This window comes from Histomonas meleagridis (genome assembly GCF_020186115.1).
Source record: "Histomonas meleagridis strain 2922-C6/04-10x chromosome Unknown contig_5, whole genome shotgun sequence".
Lineage (NCBI taxonomy): Eukaryota > Parabasalia > Tritrichomonadida > Dientamoebidae > Histomonas > Histomonas meleagridis.
Genome location: NW_027150892.1, coordinates 82,099 through 104,367, shown reverse-complemented (window position 1 = coordinate 104,367; position 22,269 = coordinate 82,099). Strand labels below are relative to the sequence as shown.

Below are 22,269 nucleotides of genomic sequence, written 5' to 3'. Positions count from 1 at the left end.
ATAATTATTAAGAAAACCATAACCTTTCGTAAGAACATAAAAAAAAATTTAACGAAACATCATTTTTTAGTCACTTGCAATCATGTGGTCGGTTCACTATGTGCCATTTGACTTTTTTTACGTCTCATTATGACAACAACAGAAACAATAGCAATTGCGATTGCAGCAACAACTGCAATTGCAATTCCAGCTATGGCAGCACCACTTAAAGAACCGTCTTTTCCTTTATCGTCTTGGTTAGCTCCATCATCATCGTTAATGTCTTTAAATATTGTATCAGAATTTTCATTAATTATATCGGATTCGTTTATCTCTGAAACATTTGATGCAACTTCAGATTGTACTTCTGTTGTAACTTCTGGTGGCGGTGTGTAGTTAATGACATATTCGACGTGGTTCGATGTCATTCCTGTGAAGATGTGTTCAATTAGTTCAACTTCGTTGTTTTGATATTGAACATATAAATATAAATCAATTGGAAAGTCTTCTTGAAATTCTTTCGTTGTTTCGTTAATTTCATTAATACGATTAACATCATCAATATATGAATAATAAAATTTGGCTTCTTTCGTCGTATTTGTTCCAATTTCAATTCGGACTGAATATCGTTGGTGTTCGTAACTAAATGTATAATTCGGATCGGAATCTTCTGGTACAAATTCCTTTTGCTTATGAATATCTCCAAGTGTATACATATATGAACGCGTTGGATCTGTGAAATAATTGTATACAATTTCATCTTTAAGAAAACCTGATACTGTAATACTTCCTTGAGTTACATAAACTTTAACTTCATGTTCTGATGTAGTGTCAAGTAAATGATAAAATAATACTGAACGATATGCACGTGTCGAATATTTAAGTTTTCGTGAATCAATTTGTGGTGTAACTGATTGATGAATTTCTCCAATTTTACTTCCATCCAAATAAACATCTGCATAACCAATGCCTTCATAATAATCCCCAATAATACCAAACGCTCGTTGGCCACTTGGAATTTTATATATAATTTCTTCATCTGGTTTACCAATATAAGCTTTGCCATTATAATAAGGACCTGCGCGTGTTTCAAGCCACTTCGATGACTTAGTTATAACTTTAGTGTTTGTGATTGGAATAACCTTTTGTGTGTAAAACTGATATCCAACTTTAACTTCTCTAATCGAAGTACGTCCTTTATGGCCATCTTTCCAAGTTTTAGTATTATTATGGAATTTAAGTCTGAGATAGCGTCCTTTAGTTTTTTCTCCTATTGAAATTGCAGGATTTAAAGATTCATAGTATCCTCCCCAAACAATCGAAGATTCTGATTCTAAATTTTCTTCTGTGTTTGATACACTAATTTCTAAATAGCCATAAACATCAAAGTAACCTGTGTTCTGTGATACTGCTAAATAAACTGAATCAAATTCATTTGTTTCGCCCATATCTATTTCATAAATGTGTGGGAAATCAGGAATTTGGCCATTCCAATAATTAGTTCTAAATTCAGTTGTTGGGTCATCATCAGTTATAGCCGAGTTAATAAGTTCCGTTGTAGTTTTTTCATTTTTAGTTCCCTGATTTGAAGTAGTTACTCCTGTGAATACAAATCCAATCGGATATTTAGTAATATTCCATTTTGATTGATCATTACTCAAAAATGAAAGATCATTATAAAGATCCATTTCATAAATTTTTTCTTTCTGTGGGATATATTGTGTATAAAACAAATCTTCTGGTGGTATTTCTTCTGTAACATACCATGAAGCATCCATTGTTTTCAAACTTGAACTTGATCCTTCAAAGTAACTTATCCAACCATTTGTTTTTGTATTTGTAGTGTACATAACATATGCCATATTATAAACTTGTGTAGTTTCAAGATAAATTGGATCACTTGGATTATTCGCATACCATTGACCAGCTTTTTCAGTCATTAATACAACATCAATGTTTGGATTATAAGTTAAAGTTTCATTTGAAATATAAATTTGTGATTGACCATTACCTTTTAATACGAATCTATATGAAGCATTTTTAGGTGGACGAATTCTAAGCTTAACAACGTCAACAGTACTTAGATCAGATTTCTTTGGAATTGATACGTCTGTATTTGATAATGGTATTATTGCATCAGCTTCTCTACCTACTGTTAAATTATATGCATCTTTAATCTTCAAACCATTTGGTAGATCATAATATTGATAATCATAAATACTATGAATAGTTTCCTTAAAGTGACAAATGCATCGAGTAATTTCACCTGTTGTTGTATCATTATATGAAACAATTACTTCTTCAACATCAGTGATATTAGTAAATGGAATTCTTGTGAATTTTCCTTTGGATTTTTCAACCCAAAATCGTTTTCTATTTTCTTCAAATTCAGCACTAACATATTCAAATTCACCAAAATGTTCTTCTTTAATAGAATGCATTGTTTCAATAAAATCAATTGTTTGATTAATATTTGGTAAATAAAATGGTCTTTGTGTAATAAATCCTGTTGTATCATTAACAAGAAAACCTGAGCCATAAGCAGTAGTAACTGGATGAAATTCAGGAAGATTCATTTTCTCTAATTCTTTTAATGTGGCATTAGTTAGTTTTTCATCAGTAACACCTTCCCAATTATAATGATATCTCATATTTCTACCGAAAACTTTTGAGGCACGAAGCATTTCAGAGCCTGCAATTCCATAAGTATTTCTAGGATAATAACGAACGTATTGATCATCATCAATAAATTGTTTCATTTTTTCGATACCGAAATAATGAAGCATTATTGAATATAAGCGTAAATCATTCGCATCCTTATTATTTAAATTAGTGAATGAATTTGCAAAACCAGGCCAACCACTTGCGCCATCAATAGTTCTTGATTTACTTGCTTCATTACTTTGCGCATATATAACTAAATTAATTACATTATTAGTAATTTCACCCCAACCATTCAATGCTCTTCCCCAATTATTTTGCCTAAGATGATTCATTTCATGTACTACCATCCATGGATTACCCATTAATGATGAAAATTTCAGAAATGTATTTATAGTGCTTGTTGGGAAGAAACAATTATTTTCTCCAGTTATAGCTACTGCTGCACCTGCTGGAACAAATGTTTCTGATGTAAGTTGTGGTGGATTAATTGAACGTCCAAATTTTGGATTGTTCCCATAATCGTATGCTGATGTTTGACCAATTTGATATGCACTACGTAACCATTCTCCGCAATCGTTAATTCGTTGTGCTGAATCTTTAATTGATGGTGAATATCCAACAATTTCAATATTACCAGTATAAAAACTAAAGACAGGACCTTTGAATAATGAAAGTGAATTATTCCATTCAGTATCAGAATGAACACCATAAACAAAAAATGGATTAATGATTACACCAGTGATATTAATTTCAATCGGTTCAGCAGAACTTATATGGAAATATAAGTTGGCACCATATGGTGTCCCCATTGTGCATTTGGTTTTTGTAAGTCTCATTCCCTCAAGTAAAAGTTCATTTAAACGGTTCTTAGACACTGCTTCACCATTTCCTCCTTTCCAAATATTTTCTGTATGTTGATTATAATCAATTCTAATGTTTTTAGAAACAGTTTCTTCAGAAATTTCAATTGTCATGAGTTCGCCAGGTGGTAAAAAGAATGGAGTTGTATGGCGTAAACGTTTTGGTGATAAAATAAGGCGAACTTTAACACGTTCCATCTGATCTATCTCTTCTTGTGTGGTATAAAATTGTTTTGCACCTGCTGGATGCCAATATAATTCTTCTTGTGTCATATCTACTGATTTATATTTATTTTTGACATTAATTGTTTCATTTGATAATAGTGTCCAATTACATGTATTTTTATATGGATGTCCTGGCCACGGATAGTCGTCATCATTAATAACCGAACTTGTAAAATGAGCTTCTTTGATATGGGTACGATTTGGTATAGTTAAATTGCGTTCTAGGATCTCGAATCCATCATGTAAATCAAGATTAACTTCATCAATACCAGGGCTTCCATATACAGATCTCCCTATATTCTCTGTTTTAATGAGATATAGCAATAAATTAAGAATCATATATAAAAATGAAATTATCTTATTTCATCTTTTTGAGAAATTCAAATCACAAAAAAATTGAAAAAATGACGTTGGAAAAATTGAACTCTGTTGTAATAATAACGTTATGAAATATTTGTGAAGTTTTCTGTCTATATCAGTATTTGACTAACTAAATCAACTTCTTGCGTCACGTGACAAACAACATGTTGTGTTCAAAAAGTTATTGAATGTTTATAAACGGTTCTAAAAATTATGATAAAATTGTATGAGTTTATATTTTTAGAACCTAATTAATAAAAAAAAAAAATTTTACCGATGGATGACATCATGTCTTGAATAAAATTGTGAATAAATAAATTCCAAAAATTTTTGTATTAATGAATTCTTTTGTAGGTTTTTATATATTTGTTAATCAACAGTGAACATTTATTAAAAATTTATCCAGATGTAATATTTTGTAGGAAGGATGATATTTCTTCCCACCAATGTTTTTGGTTATTACTTAACATTTCGAATAAGTCATTTCTCTTATAAAAACAAATGCTTATAGTTTGCAATGTTTTCACGCCCGCTTTTATAATGAAATGTCCTAAATAGCCAAGTGAAAGTTCATTATCTCATTGGAACAGTCCGACAATTTTCGAATAAACATTTAAAATTATATGAAATTGTTCACCGATTGGAATTTCGTCAAGTTTTGAAAGCGGAAATAATATCGAATTTTTAATGCTAGTGTCACTATCCAAATTATTAAATTTTTTCGTTCTTTTATCAAGAGCTAAGTTAAAACTATTTTGTGCATCTTTAATTGATAATAAATCAATTGCATCATCACAAACTATTTCAAATTTAGGGATATCTTTATTAAGCAAATTATAACGAAATAAAGTTCCATAAAATTTGGAATCAATAAGTATATTATTTCATAATAATAAAAAAGACTTTTTTTTGAGTTCGTTTAAATGACCATCTGATATGTTCTGCAAATGATATTAAATTACAACATGTATATGATTCTGGTTTTTGAAAAAATTCCATGATTTTTATATAATATAAACTCCTTTCTTGTTTCGTTTTAATATCATTATAAAGATGTCGCAAATTCAGATGGGTTTTGATAAATATAACCAATTCCATGAGAGATAGATTGAACATATTGTGGACCACGAATCAAATCAAAAATTTGATATATTTGGTTGGATTTTTTATAGCTATCTGAGGTTTGTTCAAATGAAATATTAGATTTGATGATTTCCGGTAAGAATGTGGTAATAAAAAATATTTTGTAAATTTTCAAGAATTTTTTTTTTTTTGAAATTTTGATGTCGTTATTCCTTTGAACTATCAGCAAAAGCATGTGAAATTTGCTTATATTGTTTTGATATTATTTTGTTTTCCTTCATTTTATTTTTTCATTTGTGGATGTTAAATTCAATTAATTTTGATCGTATTATTTTTCTTCTTAAGATTGATGATTTTAAGCTTCACATTAATCTATACTGGTATGTGTATACTTTGAATAAAAATTGTTTTATATTGTAAAATACTAACACATTTAATTAGCTAGTCTTGATATATTTCATAATAATAAAATAATGGTAATACTTATTAATAACATAGATAAAATAAATGATGAAATTGAATTCCCTTTAAAGCGTACTCTACAAGCGATATTCAAAAAAATATTTCATCAAATTTCACATTCGAGATCTTTTCGCGGTATCGTTTAAAGATTCATAAACAGACTCGATAAAATTAACTATAACTTTTTAATTGTTTAAATGGCCAAAAACTTTTCTTGTAACGTTTTATTGGAAAATGTAAACAATTAAAAAAATTGATAACTTTGGAAGATGTCAAACTATTTCAAAAAAAATACATATTTTTTCGAGATCAGACCAATGGCATCTCAACCCCAAATCGTTCAAGCAAAAGTCGAACAAATTCTTTCAGCCTATGGTGAATTCGTTGCTGATGGAACTTCCCTTGAAGATATTTACACAAATGAATCCAAATTAACTATCGATAATACCAAATTAGTTGGAGTTTCAAAAATTGTAGATTTTCTGAAAAAAGAAAAACATGACTTTAAAGCTAATTCATATGCCGTAATTTCATATAATGACAGCTCAATCATTGTTTCTGGCGATTGCATTTGGGGAAACGCCCAACGTACTTTTACATTTGTACTACAGGATGTAAATACAAAAATCTACATAATTAATCAAATGATTTTTTAAATAAAAAAAAGAAAGAAGTCATATTTTTATCATTTCAAAGATTTTTTTGTTTCTGCGTGTCCGCGTTTTGCCTACCCTTGTTTAAAACATGAGGAGTAATTACATAAGACATAATAACTTTGTGAAAAATAAAAATTAAATGTTATCTTAAATATGAAGAAATCTTTTTGTTTTAATGTATCAAAGCTAAAAACATATGAAAGCAGTAAATTAGGTTTGTTTTAAGTATTTAAAAAAAATCGCAAGAAATTAGTACAGAAAATAAATTTTATTGCTTATAAAATAATATCGGCACGAAGAAGAGCAAAGAAAATCCAGATGCTAAGAGTGAATGCGGCAAAAATTGCAAAAATTATTTCCATTCCAAAGTTTCTACGCTTTTTGTTTTCATAAAGAAAGAATAAAACGACGCACGAAAATGCAATGATTGACATTAAAACAAAGATAAAGTTCTGTCCTTTAAAAGAAATACAAGGACTAAATTGGCTCATCTTTGTTACTTTTTTGAAATTGGCCGAATGAATTTTGTCAGATATTTTTGTGTGAAAATGTTTTGTCAAAAATCTAGATGTATATACATCACAATATATTGACCATTTTTAATTAAAGAAATTATTTCAAAGTTGTCTATTAGCTTCAAAAGTAAACACTTTCATTGCCACCCAAAATTCAAAAACTGTGGGAAACACATAGAAGAAAATGGCAACACATTTTTTAAAAGTGACTGCAAAAAAACCTATCGGAACGGTTTCCATATTTAAGAGCTATCGTTGCCATTTTTCACATGGAAATGATCGACGTCAAATATGGCAACAGACTTAGTCAAAAATGTACATTGGAAATTGTTTGGCTTATCAAGTAGCACTTTTGTGTTTTTGAATGAATTGTGATATTAAAATGATTGTTTCCATTCTTCAAGCAATTTTAAAATTGGTAATATTGTACGATCGCCACTGTGTATAAAAAAAAATTACATTAAAATGCTATTTTTGATTGTAAAACAAATTTTTACATATGTTAATTATCGTAATTATATTTTATTCAAATTTATATAAATAAACTAATATGAGTTTTTTAATTTTTCAATTTTTATGAAAATTTATATTTGAAAACAATTTTAATATTAATATTCACATCGCTCAAAAAGTACATTGCTTAATTTTATAAGTTTATGATTCAGATGACTTTTTCGTTATCACATAATTTTAAATGTTTGTTTCTTTTCTATTGTCCATGAGTCTTTCTTCAACATTTCTGAACAACACTACTAGTTTTTTAGAAGAAGACAATGTCACTAATTATACTACTCTTTCCCTTCCCCCAATGGTAGTAATTATTCAAAAACCAAAAAGTAATTACACCAAAACCATAGTTGCACGCCCTAATAAATATGTGGCATTGATTAACAAAATAGATCTTGTTTCGGATGATTATCCTTTTTATTCTTCAATAGTATTCTTTAATGTATCAAGAGAAGTTTATACAGATGATATGGCCAGTCTTTTTAATTATAAGTATTCTGTTGCTTATTTTGGGAGTGATATCGATGAGTTAATTTTGAAAACAAATCAATTTATTCAAGAGAATGATGATATACTTAATGCAGCGAGTAATATCAAGAAGATACTAATGATTAAGCCAATAATAGGAAACATAATCCTGGAAACAACTGAGGAAGTACCAAGAGAAGTAATCAATGAAAAGTAAAAGAAAACATTGATTAATATTTTTAAATGTTACAATATAATCTGTTTTTAATTAAATTCAGAATTTAAGTAATGTGATTCACATAATTCAAATTGGGTTTATTATTAATGAAAGCAATTTTTTGCTCTGATGTTATTATATGTTATCTCTTCTAATTTTTATAGTTTTTTCTGAGTCAACCTCATTATCACAAAAAGTGTTTTAAATATAATCATATAAATTTAGATTCATCTTCTATTATTTATTAACATGTATTAGTACTTCATTATTGATTGTAAAAAAAAAAAAAAATAAGACTTTTATGCCATTATTTTTTTTAACATAAAAAAATTTGTGCATTTTACTTTTTTAAGTAAATTTTTACAATTTTTTTTCGTGAATAGATGTTAATATGGTATATCGAATCATCGAAACTTTAATATTCGTTAAAAAAATTCACATTACATTGCAAAAATTAATATATTCTCATCATAAATTTTTAGAAAATCGACTTTGGCTTCAATGTGAATTCCCTTAGCACTTCCTGTGAGTGTTTATCCAAATCCTTTATTTCGATTGCTGGAGGCAGCGCCACGTATTCTTCTGATATCCTTTCTACTGCCTGTGTGAAATAGTTTGAGTCGTTAATCTCCAACACCATAGCAGGAGTTGGCTGTCTCGATCTTCCTGACTCCAGTGCATGGTATCTTTCTCTCAGGAGTTCGCTATTCGGACATTGTTTGATTGATGCCTGATAAATGTTGAAAGCGTTTTTCGGCTGTTCTTGTAGCTCGAGAATTAATCCCAAGTTCGCCCACGCCTCATAGATATCTCCTCTGAGGTACAATGCGCGTTGAAACGCAATGACTGCGTCACGCATTTGATCGTTCTTGAAATATAACACTCCAAGACCACACCAAAACAATGGGGAATCGCTCCAATACGTAATGCAATCACAATAGTTATGATACGCAGTGGTCATATCTTGACGTTTCATCGCAATTCGTGCTGATATAAGTTTAAGCGTTGAGTCATTGTTGAACTGTAGGATTAATGAGTCAACTTTGTTGAGACTGATTGGATCATTTTGAAGTGATAAGAACCAGGCGTATTGTTGGATAAGATCTAGACTATCCGGATGGCGTTGGTATAACGCTTCATACGTTTCAGTGGCTTTGGTGGTTTGATGGTCTAATTGATATGTAAAGGCAATGTGAAGTAAGATATCATCTGAGAGTAAATCAGGTGGTGGTGATTGGATAAGATCTGTGAAGATTTCTAACGCTTTTTGATAGTTGCCGGTATCACGATTGGCTAACGCAATGCGAAATTGTAAATCAGAATAAAGAGGACTATCAGTAGGAATAGTATCGGCATGACGGAGAAAAACAATGGAGGCATTGTATTTGAAATATTGATAAACAGAGCCAATGCCAAGCCAAAAGTTAGGATCTTGGATTTCATTTTGTTGAGTAAGAGAGAGTGCATGTGTATAGGCTGTGTAAGCGTTGGGATGATCATGCATAAGAAGATAACAGTGACCTAATGAAACCCAATTTGTATAATTATGTGGATCTGCTTGGATCGAATCTGAGAGTCTTAATACAATATCATTGATTTCTGAAATAGCACTTGACGTTTTTGGATTTTTTGAAACGATTGTGTTGCTTGGATTAAAAGATAAAATTTTATAAAGAATTAATTCAGACTCCTTTTTTGATGGAATAAGTTGGAACAATTCGAGGACTTCTTCCCATGTTCTTTCAACTTCGTCGCATGCTTTCCATATCGATTTAGTAACTTCAGATCCGATGGCGCTAACAACAGTCATTTTAGAGGTCAGAATTCAATTCTTTCAAATTTACAAAATTTTCAATGGAATTAAGAGAGCAAAATTCGAAAAGTCGTAAAAGACGTTAAGATTTCTATGAAGAAAGTAAATCGCCATAAAACTTAAATCGTCTCACAGAAAGCAAATTAGGGTTTTCAGTAAAGAATTTACAAATCCGTTCATACTTCAATAACACAAATTTTATCGGATATTCAATTTTTATTTCAAATAGAAATATATTATTTCGAAATAAGAAGTACAGCCTTTTGAGATCTATTCAATATCAGATAACTTGCTTGTTATTATCCCAACGCATGTAAAACGATGCTTTTGTTGCTGACTTAAATATCGAGCAACATATCAAACAATTTTTGAACGAAATCGATTTCTTTTGGAGCCACAAAAAAATGGAAGTTTAGTGATGGAACATCAAACAATAATTACTCCAAATTTTGACGATGAATATCATTTTTCACATATCTGAAAAAATTTGGTCGGGCAAATTGAATTACCATAAAATAACTTTTTGATAAGATAAACTTTTCGGGAATATTCCTCATTAATTTGGAAAACCTTATAGATGGTATGAATCCTTGATGTAACAATTATAATATGACAAAAAAACAGGAAGTTTTACAATGTGACCTCAATATTTTTCCTCAAAAATCATAATATAATCATGAAAAAGAAATTTTTGCTAACGCATCGAAAAACGTTTGTACTATCGTTCTGTACACAATCCAACGATTTATCGTCGTTATAAAACGATTAATATTCAATTTTTCAATGTCTCAATAAAGAAGCTTTTCAATATCGCTTTTGAATCAAAGTTCGGATAAATCGTTGTAAAATAACTGTTATTTTTCGTCGTCAGAGAAACTGACGAACGTTTGCAATTGCTGAATTGCGGACAAATTTATTCGCGGTTGCAAAAACGATAGCAACTTCAATTGCATTTGAACCCGCCTCATTGCGTTTTTGACTTTTTGAATGAGAACTATAGAATTGAAAAATTCTAGTTTTATTGAAACTTGAATCGGAATTAATTCGTTCGACCGAAACAAGACGGCTCAAAATCCCTCGTAAACCGGAAATAGCCATCACGGAATCCATTCACTGCTTTATCTTGGTATAATCGAACTTGATAATCGTCAACATCACTACAATCGGGGCTCTTCATCAAGGAAATTGAGCTGCTCCGAAGTATATGTTGAAATCCATGCCTTGAGAAGTTGCCCTGTTTGTGGAATAAACCGCCTTGAACAGCGTGGATGTTTAAAAGATGTGCAAAAATTTGAGAATCAATTTTCATTATTGAATTTGTGATCCAGATTGCTCCAACGAATTGATAAGCATCTGGGTATTTTAATGTTATTCGAAGGGCGTTGAAAAGCTTGCAGTCAAATTGACGAATGGCTCCATTTCTTCGCATGAAATACTTTTCCCTTAATTCCCATAATGAAAAGGCTTTGGCAGACCAATCAGATTCCGGAATAAATCCGAGCTCTGATGGAACAATTATTGTTTTTTCTGGGTCGAAACTTGGTGGGCGGGATTTTTGGATTACTTGGTTTTGGAATGAAATTATGGGTTTAAACTGTTTAAGTTCAGGGCATGTAGTATAAATATCGGGAAGAGGATTGGGCTTCTTTAAATAAATGCCTGGGGAAACATATGAATTTGCATATGCAAGAGATTGCATATTTAGTGGCTTGTGGATGAAGTTTATATCTGAGTCGTGGAGTTTGTTTTTCCCTCCGATTGGAAAATACTTCTTTTGAACGGGTTGCGTCTTTTCTTCTTGTCCTTGTTCCATCTATAGAATTAAATACTTTACTTCAATTCAATGCTTGATTGAATTTTTTGATTTTTGTGTGGAACTCAAAACTCAATAATATCAAAATTTTTCATTGTATTCGTGCTAAATCGACAAACTAAAGCATTACATGAGAAGGAAATCATTTATTAAATTTGATACATTAATATTTTTAATAGTTTTTACTTCTATATTGGGAAATATTAATTTTAATTCGTTATCACAAACCCTCCATCTTTTTGAACACAAAAAGTTGGGTTTTATTTTAATTTACGACGGTAATTTACTATACGTCCTAGGTTCTTCGATACAATTTTTTGAACGTCGATATTTTTTGATAGCAGCTTTTTGAGAGTATACTTTTTGTGAATGCAAACAAATAAATTATAACGATTAAAAATGTTCATGGCAGTTTGCTTTCGACGATATTATTTCTAACGATATTATTTCTAACGTTTTTATTTTACACCACCATGTTGTTTTCATTCACTTTAATCTATTTAACACCATATTATTGAAATTATTCTTAAATTTTATAATTTAATGAGCTAAATTTATGAGTTCTGAATGAAATTCATGTTGAAAAATATCAGCCAAGAAAGATACTAATATTTTTATTGTGCGCCTAAATAATAGTCAATCAATTGGCAATTTATCTTCAACAAAATAATTTTTATAATAATTATTGATCTGCATTTTGGCTTCAAATACTTCGCATGTGTCAAATCAAAATAAACAGTTTTTTCAATGGCAAAAGTGGCTAAATCGTCAAAATATCCAGAAAATGCATGAACGCCCTCATGTAAATCATGACATTCCTTACAATCCTGAATACTATCGCCACCGATACGAAGTTGAAGGGCATCATCCAAAGGTACGATTTTGGATTTGGATAATTGCAACGACTTCAATGATAGCTTTCGTTTTTTATGCAACTTCATTTATGGAAAGATGTAGAACAAATTTTGTATTTTCATCTCTCACTTTCAAATTTTCAATGGTATGTTTTTTCATATCTTTTATTTTATGTGCATATATTTTGGTAAAATCCAACGAATACAGAAGGAACAGAATGAGAATGGTATGGCTGCATTTACATTTCCTTTCAATTGCCGCAATTATATTTGTTATAGCATTTCTAATACTTTTCACAATCGCAATTTATCCTGCTTACAAAGCTTCATCGATTGTTTTCACTATTCTGGCAGCACTTTTGGTTTCAAATCTTGCTTGCTTAATTTTGTATGATTAAAAGATTAATAAAATTTTAAATATGTTCTGTATATACCTCGAAAAGTCAAAGCAACAACGTCCACTTGAAAAATATTTTATTTGAATGGTGTAAAGTAAGCTTCTTTGGGAGTGATGATCTTTCATATTAATTCCGATAATAAGCTCAATAATTCCGATAATAAGCTGCACAAATCTCAGAGTCCATGCTCTGCTGATAAATCCTCCGTTTCAATTTTGTAAATGATTAATATGTTATGAAATGATTTGTATTCTATTTGTTTATTAATTCTAATTTTTGATAGATATAGTACATTCGATAAAGAGATATAAAACCTCATTTATCTACTATACTCGAACATTGTTTATTTAAAATTTCTTGCTGATTTATCATCAAACTTAATGAAAAATTTAGTGTGCTTTTACACTAAAAAAGCGAAGTCACCGAAATGTTATGTGAAAATTTGATTATTGAAACCGTTAACTAAGTTGGTTTCTGAAGCGATTATTTGCCGCCACTTTTTAGGTTCCACTGCTATGGAAAAATACAAAGATGCAGAAATAATTGGGAAAGGATCATATGGAAAAGTATACAAAGCACGCAACATTCACACAAATGAAATTGTTGCAATCAAAACAATTAAACTGAAGCATCTCAATAGAACAGAAAAATCAAAAGCCCTCAAAGAAGCTCAGCTTCTTTCCAAACTCCATCATCCAAATATTGTTTCCTATAAAGAATCATGGACAAAAAACGAGAAACTTTATATTGTCATGGAGTACATTGAAGGTGGTGATTTAGGCAAAGTCATCAAAAAACGCCATGGAACTCTTTTTCGTGAATCAGAAGTTCTCCATTATTTTGTCCAACTTGTTTCCGTCATTGATTATATTCATTCCCAATCATATTCTTCATCGTGATCTTAAACCCGACAACATTTTTTGTAACCAAGACCAACATGATCAAACTTGGAGATTTTGGGGTAGCTCGATCACTTGACAATACATTTGACATGGCCCAATATAGTCATTGGGACACCATATTACTTATCCCCAGAGATCTGGGAAGGCAAGCCATATGATTCTCATTCTGATATTTATAGTTTGGGTGTTATTCTTTATGAACTATGCGCACTTAAAAAACCATATGAAGCGCCTAATGCATTAGCGCTTTGTTCCATTGTAACTAAAGGGGAACACGAGGACATCCCGAACATATATTCTGATGACCTTAAAAACCTTGTTAACCGAATGTTATCACTTGATCCACATCAACGTCCAACAGCACGCGAAATAAAACAAATGAAAATAATTACAAAAGGCGCAATTAACATTATCAACAAGAACCAAACAATAATATCGAAGCAAATTAATTCGCCAAAGCGAAAAAGATTATTGAACTTAAACTTAATGAATAATACAAATGCTAATGAACAAGAAAATATTCCATTTAATGACTTCATCGACGAAGATGATGAAAAACGAAGAAGAAGAAATGGTAATCGAAGACGACTTCATTGAAGATGACTTCATTAAGGAAGAAGAGGAGGAAGAAGAGGAAATGGACGAGGAGCAGCTGTTCTTGTTGCAGGAAACGTCAAACGCTTTGAGGCAGTCAATCATTATCAGTCCAATGAAATAGAATTTTTGTTTGGTATTTTATGTGTAAATAGATTTGGAATATATGGAATAAAATTAAAAGTAATATTTTGATATGTAATTTCTGTTTAATTCGATGTCAATAAAAATAAAATTTAATTTCTTTTTTACTTATTTTCATAGGATCAGCATATTGAAAAAGTTCATCACTAATGAAACCGTTTAAATCTCAGGTGTTTGAACAAGTATAAGAGTTCTTTAAGGGATTTAAGACAAGAAGAAATTGATAAAGTCACACACAATTTGAAATATGATGATGTAGTCGAACGACATTTAATTAATAATGATGCAGTCTTGTTTAATCAACATTTGGATAAAGCGACGGTTATTCGCTTTTGTATTTTTCTTGGAAAAACGATCACCGTCACCGGTGACGGGTAAAGTTCTGTAAATGAAATATTGAATAGTTTATGATGGAATGGTGAATTGATTGGATGATGTTCACCGAGAATATACATTTCCGGTGAAAAGTTTCTTTAGATAATCATTTTTATAATGTCAGAAGCACAAAAGATACAAAGTGCACCAAATATGGAAGAAGCAATCCGTGATCGTCTTGTAAATGGATTCAAGAACTGGAATGGTGGGTATGATGGTTGGTTAGAATGGTGTAATACATTATATGAACCAGATGCGCATTATAATGTATATGGCCACCGATTAACATTACAACAATATAAAGATATGATGGGACAACTTTTCCAACATTACACTATGGAACTGGGTGAATTCGATAATATGATTATTAAGGATGATTGGGCAGCAATTCGCTACTGTGTTAAGGTAAAGAATCTTGATACAAATGAAGAAATCTTACAACACACTATGGAATTTGTTAACTTTAAGCAGAATCCAGAACCTATAGGTGTACGTGTTGTTGAAGGCTGGGCTCTTTCCGACAGTCCTCTTTCTGCTAAACACTAAAATAAAAACCCTATTTAACAAGATTTTTTGACCGTTTATTATTAAACGTTTTTGTGATTTCAATACTTTAAATGGTCGAATATTTAAATTGAATCATTAAATGCTCAACCAAAATATGCCTTCATAAGATCATTTTTTTATTATGTCAGCTATAGGTATTGATTTAGGTACAACATACAGTTGTGTCGGTGTTTTCAGACATAATCGTGTTGATATTATAGCAAATGATATGGGTAATCGTACAACACCGTCTTATGTTGCATTTACAGAAGATGAAAGACTTGTTGGTGATGCTGCGAAGAACCAAGCAGCCATGAATCCAACAAACACAGTATTTGATGCCAAGCGTATGATTGGCCGTAAGTTTAGTGATCCAGTTGTTCAAAAAGATATGCAACATTGGCCATTCAAAGTTGTTCGCGGTGAAGCAGATCGTCCAAGAATTCAAGTCCAATGGAAAGGTGAAACAAAACAATTTTATCCAGAAGAAATCTCAGCTATGGTGTTAGGTAAAATGAAAGAAATTGCAGAAAGTCAACTTACAGACAAAGTCAAAGATGCAGTTATTACAGTTCCAGCATATTTCAATGATGGTCAACGTCAAGCCACAAAAGATGCCGGTGTCATAGCCGGATTAAATGTATTACGTATTATTAATGAGCCAACAGCCGCCGCAATTGCATTTGGTCTTAACGAAAAATCCGATAAAGAGCGTCATGTTCTTATTTTCGATCTTGGCGGCGGTACATTTGATGTTTCATTACTTGATATCGATGGCGGCATGTTCGAAGTGCGTGCCACAGCAGGCGATACACATCTTGGCGGCGAAGACTTTGATAATCGTATGGTTAATTACTTTGCAGATCGTTTCCAGAAGAAGTTCAAATGCGATTTAAGACAATCGCCACGTGCACTCCGTACATTACGCACAGCATGCGAACGAGCTAAGCGAACATTATCCACAGCCACATCCGCATCAATTGTTTGCGATTCATTATATGAAGGCCACGACTTCATGGATAACATTTCACGTGCAATGTTCGAGAACTTAAATGACGAATTATTCAGATCGACGATGACACCAGTTGCACAAGTATTAAGGGATGCAAACATGTCGAAGTCAGATGTCACTGATATAGTTTTAGTTGGAGGTTCATCACGTATTCCACGTGTCCAACAATTGCTACAAGACTTCTTCAATGGCAAGCAGCCATGCCGTGGTGTTGATCCGGATGAAGCAGTTGCATATGGCGCAGCAGTGCAAGCAGCAATTATCAAAGGCGATACATCAGATACAGTGAAAGATATTTTATTGTTAGATGTTGCACCACTTTCATTAGGTATCGAAACAGCTGGCGGAATGATGACAGTGCTCATTCCACGTAACACAACAATTCCAGCGAAGAAGTCAAATGTCTTCACGACATTCTCAGATAATCAGCCCGCAGTTACAATCAAAGTTTATGAAGGAGAACGTTCGCGAACATGCGACAACAACTTACTCGGTACATTCGATTTAACAGGCATTCCGCCAGCACCACGCGGCGTACCACAGATTGAAGTTACATTCGATGTTAACGCGGATGGTATTATGAACGTTTCAGCACAAGATAAGTCGACAGGTAACGTGAAGAAGATTACGATTAAGAATGAGAAAGGACGTCTTTCACAAGCAGATATCGACAAAATGGTTTGCAGACGCAGAGAAAGTACAAAGCACAAGATGAAGAAGTACGAAAGAAAGTCGAAGCGAAGAACGCACTCGAAGGATACTGCTTCGGCGTACGCAACTCATTAAATCAAGAACAATTCGCTAACGCATTGTCACAATCAGATAAGGACACAATTAACAAGGAAATCAACGACACGCTCGCATGGATCGAGTCTAACCAAGACGCAGACGTCGCTACAATCGAAGCGAAGCAGAAGGAGCTCGAAGGCAAACTAATGCCAATTATGCAAGCGGCTTATCAACATGCAGCAGGCGGCGCACAAGGCGGAATGCCGGGCGCGAACATGCAAGGAGGAAGTGGACCATCAGCAAATAGTGGACATTCATCAGGACCACGTGTTGAAGAAGTCGATTAAATGAATGAATAAAATGTAATACAATGAATAATTTTATATATTTATTTTATTAAATATTCATTTTAAATTTTAACATTTCAATTGTTTTGGAATGAAAATGTTATTAATAATTTGGAATTGAAAAATTAACTCTGGTGTTTGTTTTTGGCTATATAAATAAAAAAAATTGTCACATAATTTTAATTATATATCATTATCAAATAAAAGACTTTAAAAAAAATATTATGCATTTATAGTTAAAATATTTCTCTTAGATTTCATTAAGATATAAATTATAAATTTCTGTGTATGTGTCGTGATGACACTGTCGTCTAAAATCTTTACTAAAATGGATGCTATTAGTATTAGCTAGTAATATTAACGTGTAAAATATCATCTACTGGAATGTAATTCTTTCAGATCTTGAATATAAATAGGAATCTTTGCTCATATGCATTTGTAAATTATATTTTATATTGATGGAGATAATAGAAAGCTTTTATTATGATAATAAAAAATTAATTACATAATTCTATAAAATCAGAAGGATTAAATTATATTATTTTCTTTAATGGCACCAAAATATCCAATGCTCCTTTATCTCCTGAGATCTAAATTAGCCCATTTTCTATTTCCATTCGAATGGAAGATCTTTTTCTTGAAGCACATTCAAGAATGAATATGATTTGCCTTTCATTTTCAGAAAGTTGATTTAAATATTTCATTTATATTTTAATTCAACTTTTATTATCACCATATAAAGCCAATATTATCAAATCAAGTAACCATTAAATAATTAAAACTTAGAATAAAAAAATATTCCTATAAATAGCAAATTACTACAGGTTATTTAAACTTTAAAAAAAGATACATTCTGAACAACAAAAAACAATAAAAAAAATAACTGCGAAATCATTTTAATAGAGATTGATATTATGAATTAAATATAAAGAAACAAAAATTGTTTAATTAAAAATACACGAAATTTTCTATTTTGGAAAGGTTTTTTATTTTATTAAGTGGACATACAGTTTAATTTGATTCTGTTGTTGATTGATTGGAATCGTCTTCGAATTCCATTTCCAATGCTTTTGTTCTCATCACCCCCTTTGCTTCCGGCACCTGCACGAAGCTTGGGTCAGCTTTAGTTGACAAGTGAATTCCTCTTTTTTCTTGGAACTCGATGATTCTGTTTTCGACATACATTCGAAATGTCTGCGAGTTCACCAAATTGTCATAAAAATCGCGTTCTCGACTTGGTACATGTGCTAGAAATAGTTCTTGATTAAAGATAGTGATACCGTTTTCATCTGTGGTCGTATCGGTAACAAAAAACCCACATAGTTGTTCAGTAAAATACTTCGCAAATGGCCGAAGTATGGTCTGGCAAATGGCATCCGAAGTGTTTGGAGTGAATCTGTATCGATGATTGAGAACTTTTAAAAAAATTGATGGAGCACCATTGCTTAAACTTTGCTCAACACACTTGTGTTGAGATAGTAGCTTTGAAAGATTAGAAATAATCTTCTCTGTTTGTGGATATGTCGGATATGATTTTGTGTCAGATATAGTTCCTTTATCAAGATTAACAAATATTATTGACTCAAGGAAAGTTACTGTTTTAAGCTTAGGATATGGAGCTACACCAATTAGGAAAGGTGTTGGAAGATTGATTAATTCGAAAAAGTTATCGTTCGATGGAAGAATTGGGATAATAGTTCCGAAGAACTTAAAAGGAGCTATTATCTCTTGAAGGGCATATATGCACATGGAAACTTCATGCAAAATTGATCCAATAACAAGAATTTGCCCATCAAGGAGGAGACCGTTAACTAAACGGATTATATCAATTGGAGACAAAAGTGAAAATAATGTGTCGAGCGACGCGTATAGAGCTGATTTGCCGTTAAGGGTTTCTTCTAATGGAAATACACATTCCAGGTTTTTGTGAAAAGAAATCATTGGGGAGGAAATTTTGGTATTGAAATATTTCGCTATTTCAATCTCAAAATAATGCGGAATTTTTATCGATGGATGATAACCAAATTGCCCTGATAAATCAAGTCCATCAATAGGATCAGATATAGGAATCATTAATGGAATGGATGAGGGAAGTGAATTATTAATTGGAATTTTTCCAAAAGTTGTAAGAGCAAGAAAAGTTAGAAACGCAAAATGCGGACCAAAGGATGGAACTCTGGTGAGTAAACAAAAGCAAAATGAATTTTGTTTTGTCTTTTTGGAGATATAAAATGGTAATTCTGATTGTTTTTTTGTACATAAAACATGAACACAAACACCATAAATAGTATGTGTTTCAGATGTCATTTGGAATATAAACTCGTCTTGAATTGTTCTATCATTGCTTTTAACTAAGTTATGTCTTTTAGTCCCTGATGGAAAGCAAAATTGAATTACGTTTGATAAAGAGAAGTTTGGATTAACAAATGGTGGAAAAGCAGCAAGGATTGTTGGAGAAGTAGATGAATTTGGTGGTACACCAATTAGTAAAAATTGATCAAATAAAGAATTTGCAATTTCCCTTTGTTGCTTGCTTTCAAAGACGACTCCTTTCCTTAGTTTTATGTCTTGTTCGAATGTTTTCTCGAACTTTTCGTTGTTCCATCTCATAAATCCGAAATCTTATTCAAAAAGTGATTAAATACGATAGATATCGACGCGTGTTAACGGACTTTTTGTGTGACTTTGTTCGGTTTTATTCTGACCGGTCAGAAATTAAATTCACAATTTGTCGATCAATTACGTTTAAAATTTTTGACTTGTTGTCTTTAAGTTTAACAACTTACTCTTATTTCATTAGTTTTAACTTATTGAACACAAAAGCAAGCTCTTTTAAGAGAAATAAACAAAATTAAATTATGATAACCCGAAAGGTTATGATATTGGACAAAATTTAAATGTCATATCTAAAATTCAAGCAAGGGATCGTTTTAAAGTTAATAATTTTTTTTAGTAACTGCTCTGAAAAGAAAACAAAAAAAAATTATTTATTTATTAATAACAACGCATTTAATACTTAAAAGAAATCGAAGAAAGGTTTTGAGAATAAAAACTTTTCCATGATGTATAAGTTTTAACAGTTTCGTCTATCAAATAGCTTCCGTATGCTTCGATCAATGGCATGTTCCAAACCTTTTTCGTTGTTCCGTTTTCGAATGTGAAAACCAAACAATTTAACTCTGTTTGATCGAAATGAGCGTAATATGTCATAGAAGATATGTCGTTAGGGTTCGGCGTGTTAAAAAATAACCATCTATTACTTGATGGACAACTGATGAGAGAATGTATCTTCATCATAACAGAATCTTTTGGGCCAAAAACAGCCATAAACTTTAATAAATCCAAAAATGATAAAGTTGATGGGTTATCAACGGAAATTATCGACTTGAGAACATCAAGAGCATTTTGTAATGGTTGCTCAGCTTGTTTTACATTCTCGGCTAATTTCTCTAAAAATAGCTGATTTGAAATAATGGCATTAGTTTCTTGTGAAAACATTTTATACCATAAGTTATGTGTATTTGTAAGAAATCGATCACTTAAGGTTCCAATTATAAACCCTAGGGTATAAACACGATCAAATGGTTCATGAATTTCCGAGAATTTTCGAGTTTTTTTGATGTCATGTTTGGGTGAATCGAAATTAGTATCCATGAAAATTCGACTTTTTGTAAAGCCATCACGAGTCCATCTGGTCCAACCATTTTTTTCATGTTGCATTTTTCGAAATCCTAAATCATGAAGATTGACATTCATGGAGTTCATTTTGATACCAAGTAATTCTACAAGCCGTTTTTTGTTTATACGAAATTCTTGTTCCGAAACCCAACCAATTCCTATTTCATCTTCAAGATTGGGATTATTTAAGATAAATGCTAATAATAAATGTATTTTATGTGTGAAACGTGTTTTTGGATCTCGACTACATTTTCGTCGTATGACTGATTGTAGTTCAACAGGTAATTTTGAAATTGTGGATGATATATTTTCTGGTAATTGTGGTTGATTTTCTTCAGTCATAAAATTTAAAGGTTAAATTGAAAAGTGGCAAAAAATTCTGATTACTTCACTTTTTTTAATTCTGCTGATCTTGATCAAGCTATCGCAGAATGAAGGAGCCAAATTGGTGAAAGATTAGATCCAATTGGTGCCCTCTAACATCTTCTCAAAGCTAAAGCTCCGCCATCAACAATCAATCATTCTAACCCAACAGTCGAAACCGACGTTTATGTAAACTACCTGGGGGCTGTTATGATTGCTGGCCGAACATCCGCTCCACAGGTTCTTGTGAAGCACATGATGTTAATCTAAGAATATCTTTAGAAACCCAACATGTCCTTTAAATAAAGATAAACATCCTAGTTGTTGAGAAATTTTATGTTTGAAAAAGTTTGAGATGGTCATTAAATGTATTTACTCGTTTGAAATTGCACTTTTGTTAATGCTTTTGTGTAAAATATCTCATAGGAATTTGAAATCAATGTTATAATATGTGCAGTACGAACATTATAAAAGCATTTGATCTCAATGGGTTTTTATTATAAAAATATATACACATAAAACTTTTACGTACATAAATGCAGAACACAAATTTTTGGCACAGAAAATGGACACCTCCACAAAGAACCTCAGCGATGAAGGAGGCTTCACGCCATGTCTTGCGATCAAAGACGCCATCTAAGGATATCCGCAGCGTCTGAGTTCTCTGACGAAGAAACTAAACTCTGCGAAGTGGAGATAGTTGTC

At 31.6% G+C, this 22,269-nt stretch overlaps 7 protein-coding genes across 7 annotated transcripts; 3 read left to right on the top strand and 4 right to left on the bottom strand.

Moving 5' to 3' along the window:
• Positions 1-80: 80 nt before the first annotated feature.
• GO595_006884 (Immuno-dominant variable surface antigen-like) lies at positions 81-4,067 on the bottom strand (the record flags this gene model as incomplete). The annotated part of the gene is made up of 1 exon (XM_067920286.1): positions 81-4,067. One exon carries the CDS (start codon positions 4,065-4,067, stop codon positions 81-83), a length of 3,987 nt encoding a protein of 1,328 aa, XP_067772926.1.
• Positions 4,068-8,474: 4,407 nt separating this feature from the next.
• GO595_006883 (TPR Domain containing protein) lies at positions 8,475-9,806 on the bottom strand (the record flags this gene model as incomplete). Its single annotated transcript, XM_067920285.1, has 1 exon — positions 8,475-9,806. The coding sequence occupies one exon, from the start codon at positions 9,804-9,806 to the stop codon at positions 8,475-8,477; it is 1,332 nt and encodes a 443-aa protein (XP_067772925.1).
• A 1,042-nt stretch (positions 9,807-10,848) lies between these two features.
• GO595_006882 (uncharacterized protein) lies at positions 10,849-11,622 on the bottom strand (the record flags this gene model as incomplete). Its single annotated transcript, XM_067920284.1, has 1 exon — positions 10,849-11,622. One exon carries the CDS (start codon positions 11,620-11,622, stop codon positions 10,849-10,851), a length of 774 nt encoding a protein of 257 aa, XP_067772924.1.
• A 1,767-nt stretch (positions 11,623-13,389) lies between these two features.
• On the top strand, positions 13,390-13,773 carry GO595_006881 (CAMK family protein kinase; the record flags this gene model as incomplete). The annotated part of the gene is made up of 1 exon (XM_067920283.1): positions 13,390-13,773. One exon carries the CDS (start codon positions 13,390-13,392, stop codon positions 13,771-13,773), a length of 384 nt encoding a protein of 127 aa, XP_067772923.1.
• Positions 13,774-15,006: 1,233 nt separating this feature from the next.
• GO595_006880 (nuclear transport factor 2 family protein) lies at positions 15,007-15,435 on the top strand (the record flags this gene model as incomplete). Its single annotated transcript, XM_067920281.1, has 1 exon — positions 15,007-15,435. One exon carries the CDS (start codon positions 15,007-15,009, stop codon positions 15,433-15,435), a length of 429 nt encoding a protein of 142 aa, XP_067772922.1.
• Positions 15,436-15,577: 142 nt separating this feature from the next.
• Positions 15,578-17,523, top strand: GO595_006879 (cytoplasmic heat shock protein 70; the record flags this gene model as incomplete). The annotated part of the gene is made up of 2 exons (XM_067920280.1): positions 15,578-17,096; positions 17,153-17,523. 2 exons carry the CDS (start codon positions 15,578-15,580, stop codon positions 17,521-17,523), a joined length of 1,890 nt encoding a protein of 629 aa, XP_067772921.1.
• Positions 17,524-18,534: 1,011 nt separating this feature from the next.
• GO595_006878 (uDENN domain containing protein) lies at positions 18,535-20,133 on the bottom strand (the record flags this gene model as incomplete). Its single annotated transcript, XM_067920279.1, has 1 exon — positions 18,535-20,133. One exon carries the CDS (start codon positions 20,131-20,133, stop codon positions 18,535-18,537), a length of 1,599 nt encoding a protein of 532 aa, XP_067772920.1.
• Between the last annotated feature and the right edge of the window lie 2,136 nt (positions 20,134-22,269).